Source organism: Apteryx rowi, unplaced genomic scaffold (genome assembly GCF_003343035.1).
Source record: "Apteryx rowi isolate R43461 unplaced genomic scaffold, aptRow1 scaffold_34, whole genome shotgun sequence".
NCBI lineage: Eukaryota > Metazoa > Chordata > Aves > Apterygiformes > Apterygidae > Apteryx > Apteryx rowi.
Genome location: NW_020449863.1, coordinates 1,016,966 through 1,025,447, shown reverse-complemented (window position 1 = coordinate 1,025,447; position 8,482 = coordinate 1,016,966). Strand labels below are relative to the sequence as shown.

At 37.0% G+C, this 8,482-nt stretch overlaps 1 protein-coding gene across 2 annotated transcripts in view; it reads left to right on the top strand.

The window, feature by feature from the left end:
* Window positions 1-6,871, top strand: part of HHAT (hedgehog acyltransferase) — a 116,955-nt gene extending 110,084 nt beyond the window's left edge. For both annotated transcript variants that reach the window (XM_026072404.1, XM_026072405.1), the window contains one exon: window positions 6,653-6,871. In XM_026072404.1, the coding sequence (XP_025928189.1) occupies window positions 6,653-6,829 (177 nt within the window). In that variant the 3' untranslated portion in view covers window positions 6,830-6,871. The remainder of the gene's footprint in view (window positions 1-6,652) is intronic.
* Window positions 6,872-8,482: the final 1,611 nt, after the last annotated feature.

Here is an 8,482-nt window from a genome sequence, read left to right as displayed (position 1 = left end):
GTTTCTACTGTTACCCTGTTCGATATGTGTGCAGGATTAGGTATTGACATGTCAGCCTCTCATCAGCTGCCTTTCCATTTTTCCTGCTGCTCTTTGAGCCCAGTTTCTACCAACATTTTGTTAATGAGCAGATATACTCCCTCTCTTTATTTCTGCAGTCTCCCAAACCCACTTTTGTTGCTGGTACACATTGACAATGTAAGTTAACAAATACTACTTAAAGTTGCCCTGCTCGGACCCACCCCAACTTCATTTCTACTGCTCACTTTAAAAATTAAATAAAATGACGTTCTGTTTGGCAGAGCTTTGTCACAATTTTCAGTCTTTCCTCCAACCCATCTGCTACCCCAGCTGCTCAGTCACACCCTGCCCTCCATTTTCAGTGTGCCTAACTGTAGACGGATAAAATAGCCAATAACTGTTAGTCAGAATGTATCGCTTCTCTTCCCACTGTCCCTTCTGCTCCTCGTTCTCTTTCAGCTTTTTACCTGTGCTCTTGTTTTTATGCTGTGCCGCTATTTTTGGCAAATGGCTGCATTGCAGATGACCCAGAATCAAGGGATGCTTTGAGGTTTGCACCCTTGTGTTAATGGGGGTGATTACCAGGGTTCAGGGATGGAGTTTGAAATGTTGGCCTATCATTTATCTAAGAATATTTCCTGAAAGAAAATACCTAGTAGCGTTTATAAGGTCAACTAGATGCTCTCTGTTGCTTCTGTAGATAAATAAATTAATATTGGCCTTACCCTTTGGTTATAATGCAGTGAGGAGTGAAAACTGAAGTTCATATCCTTAGGTTGCACTGGTAAAAGGAACTCCAATGAGCAATTTTTTTCCCCAGCAATTTACCTGATGCACATAATTTTCCCGATACACCTGTGCACCTCTAGTTCTATTGCAGTAACTGAAACTCAACACATTCCCCTGTCACCCCCCGCCTTTTTTTTTTCTTGTAAACCCTATATTCATCAGGCATTGCAAAGAGTGTTTCATTTAGTTTTTCATGGAATAAAGTAAATAGAGATTACATTACATTAACTTTTAAACATTGCTTTTAAACATAGTAGGAACATTCAGGAAATTGAAAGGTTTGAGCTTTAATAATCTTAAATAGCATCTGTACTCCCCACTCATATACTGGCAGTGGAGGATAACCTAGGGATTAGGTTTTATATTCATCATAGTTATTTTGCTTATTTTGTTCAACACAACAATAGTGCAGTGTATGGTCCAAATGTTACATTATTTAAAATTATTATGAATAAGTCGGCTGATAGGGTTAAGTGGAAGAGGATGAAATCTGTAGGCCAGATAGTATCGTGTGTTTAAAAAATGACAACTCCACTAAAAATTTTTAAAAAGCAAAGGAAGATGAAAATAGAATAATGTCATATGCAATATTGCAGTTTGTAGTATCAAGCACGTTTCATGTCACTCTGGCCATAGTATCTGACAGACTTATTCCTCAGTGCATATGTTCCCATGAAAAATATTCAGTTGCTTCTATAACTTTACCATACACTCTTATTTTGCTCGGATTATCAAAACTCTGGAAGGATAGTTCAAAAAGAAAATAAATGTTGTGAATAGCTGTTTTGCTCCTTGAAGATGTATGCTTGTTTTAAATTGCCACAAAATTGATAACATCACTGGCTTTATGTGGAAGTTTGCTCTAATCTGTCCCAATGCAGTCATGTAAATGAGGTGTGTTGTGAATGCGGCATGAATACATATTTTCCATCTTCCAAGCACTTGCCAAGAAGTTACCAGCTAATCTCTGTCAGCAGAGGCTTCTTGCCATATGCAACCCTGTCATCAAGCTGGGTTTGCAAGTTGGCAGAAAATGTGCACCCCAGTTCCTCAGCCCTCCCTAAAACAGTGTGATGTATGTAACCCACTCCCCAAACATGTCTGCAAGCTACTGCAAATGAATTCAAAAGACCTCTGAAGAAGGAGCATTTGGGACCTGCCGAATTACCGTGGTACCAACACTATTCCTGGAAGAGTTCAAAGAATAAGAACGCCTGCTGTAGGAGGTTGTAGGATTTGGTTACTGATGAAATACTGGGGAATATCTTTCTATGAAAGAAGACTTCATCTTGATATTTTGTATAGAACTGCCTGGCTGTTGTATAGAATATCATATTGGGTTTCTCCCTATCTTCCATATTGAGGGATGRTTTATACCCAACAGTATTCTGCAAAATATTTTCTTTGGTATTGCCTAACTATGAAGTGTAAATGCCTTTTTGGAAAAAAAAAAAAATATATGGTCCCTCAATTTCATCTCTCCCTGCCATTCAGTAATATCATTGCATACCAGTGTCGTATATTAGCAAAAATGCAAATTTATTGTTGATTAGCTGTAGCTCGTCTTGGACAGAAGTTTTTCTAAATGGCGCTCTGCTGTCTTAAGCCCCTTTTACTGCCTTGTTTGTTTGTTTCATACTGATATTGATGTAATTACCCTGCAATGCAAATAAGAACAAGAGTATTTTCTGTCACATCCTTTGCAGTCCGACTTCAAACTTTTACCGTGTCCTTTAACTTGACTCTTAATTCTAATTTAAATGATCTATTCTGGTGCATGTTGCCAGTAAACTATTTTTCTCCAGAAACAACTACTATACAAACTTCTTATTTCTGGCATGGTTTTCACTTAGAGACTTAATATGTCATGCATACGTAACAGAAAATGGATTTAGGAATGGCAGTTTTTGACCTGTGCAAATCCTTTTTGCCCCTATCTTCTCCCGTGTTTTTCAAACACATACACAAGCTTACTGTTCAAGTTATGCTGTTACATGATAACATCATTTGTTTTTGTAAGATGAATGTGAAGGCAGAGTTGAGAGAGATCTGACAGTAGCCAATTCTGCTAGCCCCAACAGTGTGCAGAGATAGGTCTTTCCCAACATCTGACCAAATGCTGGCTGAGGCCCATTTACAGCAGGAACTGGACTGGATTATCAGGACTCCCTTCAAATCAGGGAAAGGTGGCCTGAGCCAGTCTGTGCAAGTCACCTCCTATATCACACTGCATACCTCCAGACTGAGTATCCTGACAATACGTCTAGTTTTGGTGTGCTTTAAATGCTACAGTCCATTTATTTCATACTGGAAAAATTAAGTGATTAGTGGAAGTAAAGTATTATGAAGTATTGATACTAGATTACAAATAAAGCACAGCTGTGAGGAGGAATGCAAATCTAAGGTTTTCAGCCAGGCAGCCACAGCTTCGTTGTCATTTTAACGCTAGGTGCTCTTTTACCGCTCTGGCTGTATTTCCAACACAAAAAGGGGAGAGAGAAAGAAACAGCAGTAACTTCCAGAGAAACAACACAATCCATAGCAGCTGCTGGTATTGTTGCAATGGGACATATTGTTAACTGCATGAAATAACATAATGAAGACTTGTGGGTATGGATTTTTTTTTTTTTTAATTTTGTCTGCTTTGATGAAAACAACTTGCCGTATATTCAGAAAAATCTACACACTGGTAGATACTTATATCACAAATGTCATTACTGATTATCTAGACTAGCCTCAGTCCTTTTTCATGTGTAAATTAATGCTTGGAGTGTATTAATTTAAGCACAATAGCTGCTCAGGTACTTTTGTAGTTTTTTTTCTGGATGGTATGAGATGTTTAAAGAATTTTTTTTTTCTTTGTTGCAGTTGAATAAAAACTGCAATAGCATCAAGGACTCTCAAGAAAAATCTGTACTGCTTTTTGGGTTAGTGCCTAGCAAAGCTAATGGAAGTTAGCTACAGCACAGTCCTGAAATGGTTTGGTGTTTGTCTAAACTGTTTCTGTCTTAAAGTACTCCYTTATACCTTATCAATGACCAAAGGCTTTTTATGGTCTGTACTATAGACAACTTGTACTATTTAACGTACAACATCTTTGTAGAGGGTGATGTATTATATGCAATATATATGTATTATATGTTATTTTTTTAATAACTGTATTCATTAAAAAAAAAAAAAAAAAGGCAGCAGAGCTTTTTTAGCTAGTCATGCTGTTTGTCTTAACCATACTGTTTTGGGTCGCAAAACAGGCAGACCTCAGACTTATCAGGTCTAATCAGTGCCTCAGTGGAAAACACAGTCAAATTGTAGCTGTCTCATGGATTGCCCGTCTCTAACTCTACAGTTATAAGAGAAGATTCTCTTTTTTCCTAGCTGAAACTGTTTCTCTGTACAGTTGATGGGTAGGCCTGATAGACAAAGGAAGAGTGAAAAGTAGATCTGATGGTAGACTATGARCTGTAAATAAGCCACAGCTCAATCAGAATTAATGAACGTGGTGTAAGAACAGAGGAAGTCAGGATACTCAGCACAAAAGGTCAAGATGACCTTGATTATTAACGTGGATTTAGTGGAAAGATTTTGAAAATTTTTTATGTGTGCATAGAGGTAAGCATTCTGAAGAGGCTTATAGTCTGATCTGTGGGAATACCTATTTGTACGGTACGTTTCAGGAGAAACATCCTCTACCTGTCTGACCACTGAAGGAGAACATCTTGGAAGTCTTTGGGCAGCTTTGGGAATGCAGGGTACTAGAAATGGAAAAAGTTGTTTCACTAAGTAATCATCAGTGTCTGATGAATATTTACGTAATTATATTATATTCTTGACACTTTCCTTGTGATGCCCTAGTTTTGCTCCAGAATTTTAGAACAAAAAGCTCAGTCTCCATTTTCATAGATGAATATTTTTGCCAAAGTTATATGGAAAATTGACTATTATTGTTTTGTATATACAGATTGATAGAGAGTATTTCTCCTTGAAGATTATCTATCCACATTTTTGTGCTGACTCAGACTGATTCATACATTAAATATAGTTCCAACTGTGGCTAATATTCAATTTACCAGAGATGTACTTTGCAAGAATGTGTTAAAACTGTGTTTTTATGCCTGTAACTGTCATTCATTTGAAGTTTTATGAMTTTATAATCTAGCAACTGAAACCTTTGTTTTGATGCTTACAAAACTAGCACTGTAATTCTGTAGGAGTATATTTTTAGATCTGTTTTGAGCATGTGCATATGGTGTTTCAGGTATCTCAGTGTGAATTCTAGTCTGGCTGCAGCTGTCAAAGATTAAATGCTGCTCTCTTATTTTTTTTTATTTTTTGATTCTGCAATAACAAGACTTTTTTTTTTTGCTGCTGCAACATCAACGTTTAGGACATGGAACCTCCTTATATTGTCCCTAGCTCCCATGCCCTGGCAAATGTTCATCCTTTTGCAAGAAGCACTCAGTCTTTTGCAGATTCAGGCACTATGTAAAGAGGCTTTCAGCCTGGGGACATGATGAACAAGATATTTTTCTCTATGCAGTACTGTAATCAGAAAATATTTCCCATGATGTGCTATAATGCTGTCTTTATAATTCACTCTAACAACTGAAGATTGGAGGAGACTAAAACTTTCTCACCTTTCTTTTACCACCTTCCTGCAGCATCCCTGCTGCACTTATGCCTCAGGTGATAATGCAAAATATAGATGCATAAGGTAGTATATGATGGAGACAGATTTGCTTTATTTGCATCATTAGGACAACAGCAGCAAAAACTTTACAGCATGTATTTATACTTCTCGAATATGAGCAGTAATATTTGTAATGAAATAATTTGGTTTGCATGTTTATTTATGTCACTTTCATATTGAAATATCTGTTTATTAAGAGACTTATTCCAATAACCAGTTCTGATCTAACTCTAGAATCTCTCGCTAAACTCTTGTTAATCAAAGCATTAATGACTTTGTTTTATGCTGTTTGTTTTGTACTGAAGTGCTTTACTGCATATTGGAACTTATTGGGTAGTATTATCTACACAAGGAGAATGTTGTTACTGTTTACATTCGTCAACAAAAAAATCATCAAGGACTATATTTATTACAAAAAGAATTAAGACAGGGAATGTATAGAACTGTGTCCAGTTCTGGGCTCCCCAGTCCAAGGGACACGTGGACATACTGGAGCGAGTTCAGTGAAGGGCCATGAAGATGATGAAGGGATTGGAGTGAGAAGAGCCTGAGGAGCTGGGACTGTTTAGCCTACAGGAGAGACGGCTCAAGGGGGATCTTATCAGTGTGTATAATTACCTGATTGGGGGGCGTAAAGAMAACTGATCCAGACTCTGCTCCATAGTATCCATTGAAAGGACAAGAGACAAAGGGCACAAATTGAAATACAAGAAATTCCACTTAAACATAAGAAAAAATGTTTTTTACTGTGAGGGTGGTCAAACACTGGAACATCTTGCCCAGACAGGTTGTGGTGTCTCCATCCTTGGAGATATTCAAAACCCAGCTGGACACTGTCTTGAGCAGCCTGCTCTAGCTGACCCTGTTTTGAGGAGACAGGTTGGACTAGACAATCTCCAAAGGTCCCTTCCTACTCCAGCTTTTACATAATTCTATGATTCAACACTGCATTTAATTGCAAAATCCTATCCAAACTTTAATGGCATCAGTGGAAGATCAGCTAGGTTTGTTAAAAACTTCAGGATATGTTCAGTAATGATTTGAACTTCTGTATAAATGTTGTTTTTCATAACTACAATGTCTCTTCTAACACTGCACACATTTTATTGCAAAATCAGGGGGATTTGTTAACATCTGCCCTTTTTTGTCCCTCAGGATCGTTTCTTCTCACCGAGAATTCATCGTCGACTTCATGCTGTCCTGGCATCTGTTTGCACTTCAATGTTGGTTTTATCGAATTTAATATTTCTTGGAGGAAATAAAGTTGGAAAAATCTACTGGAACAGGATCTTTTTGGAAGGCAAGCTTATTTTTTATGTGCTCCCTATATAATTGAACTTTCCAGAAATTACTGAATTACTGTGTGCTGGTCCAGGTTCTCCTCTCAATGTACCTACACTAATTTGTGAGAAACTTTTTTTCAGTTCCTGTTCAGAACCATCAAAATCTGTCTGACAAAATCTAAATACAGGCTGTGCAACTACAAAGTAATGTTGCATTTCTCCCATCGAGACTAGGAAGAGCGTTATCAGGCTTCTCTGTCAGTGAAAACACTGAAGATCAAATAACARATGTGTGACAAGTTGGCCAGGTTAGATTTTCTTTCTGTTCTACATTTCATGTACATCAGTAAGAATAAGTGTACTAAAGCCAACCCCATAGACTCTATAGAAGGGTAGTGAGTAAGATCTGTATTGAACACAGGCTATTATACAGCAGAACTGAGCAATTTTTTTTTTTTCTTTTTTGTGGTGGATCTTTCAGGTTCAAGGACCTTCTGAATAGTGATAATATCAGCTTACAGTGTTGTTGAATAAGCAGTTCTGCAGGGTTTTGCTGTGAACTGAATCAGGAAACAAATCCAGCTTTTCTTTTTTCTTTTTTCTTCTTTTCCCCACCAGAGCTCAATTTAAGTAGTGCCAGTTCCCTTCTTAGGTTCTTATTGCTGCCAGAGCCCCACGTTGTCAAACAAAGGTCTTGTAGAGGAATATTTCTTCCTTGTCAGGAAGATACTAACAGGCTTCTGTGCCCAGAAACTCTGCCCTGCAAAGACCACTGCTGTCTCTTGCTCCTTCATGCAGTGTTTTCTCCTCTTGTTCCTTGCAATGTAGCTCTTGGGTTCCAAGGTCCTTCTTAAGCATCCTAGAAGAATGAAACTATTATGGAGTAAGTTATGTACAGAAACTGAACACTTTGTCTTCTGTGCTCAAGAAAGAAGTTGATACAAACAGTACTGAGAAATCAGGTGTTTTTTTTCTAAGAATTACACTTTTTGCATAGAATATAGTGAAATTTTTTTGTTAATGTTGGACAGGGGAGAATGAGTGAAATACTAGTTTGTGATTCATTTTTGCTCTTAAAAGATGAAAGTTTGCTTTTTATTTTCTTAAAAGGTTTAATTTTCTGTTAAATTGTTTCCCCCTCCAGCTGGCTGGCTAATAGTTTTAGTAGAATAAATTAGCTGACACAATATGTTTGGAAATAGAGTTAGATATCACTTTTTATCGATACAGAAAAAAACTAATGAAATTGCCCACTTCATGTTTATGGCTTGGTGCAAACTATTTTTCTAAAAGCAATTTGTATGTTATAAATGGAAAAAGTATGCCCCCTTCTTCAAAAGTGGTAGCAGCTGGCAAAATACTTTTTTTTTACTTTTTTTTTTTTGCATCTGATGAAGGACAATGCTTTAGTAAGTAGAACAGTATTTATCTTAGTTCTAATTAAACCAAATCAATGGTTGATTGTTATTCTATTTTTTTTATAGTTCTGTGGTCTGTTACTCTGCATATAGTTTGAGTTCATATAGTTACTGCAGTTTCAAGTACCAGGCATCTAAGATAGGAACAACAAATTAGTCTGATCGTTAGTAACTTTGTTTCCATGATGAGCTAATCAAATTAACTTTATTTTTAGAACTTAAAAGCTTTTGCTTAGTGCAGCTCATACTCTACTAGCAGTAATCTCAGTGCCAAGCTTTATTTT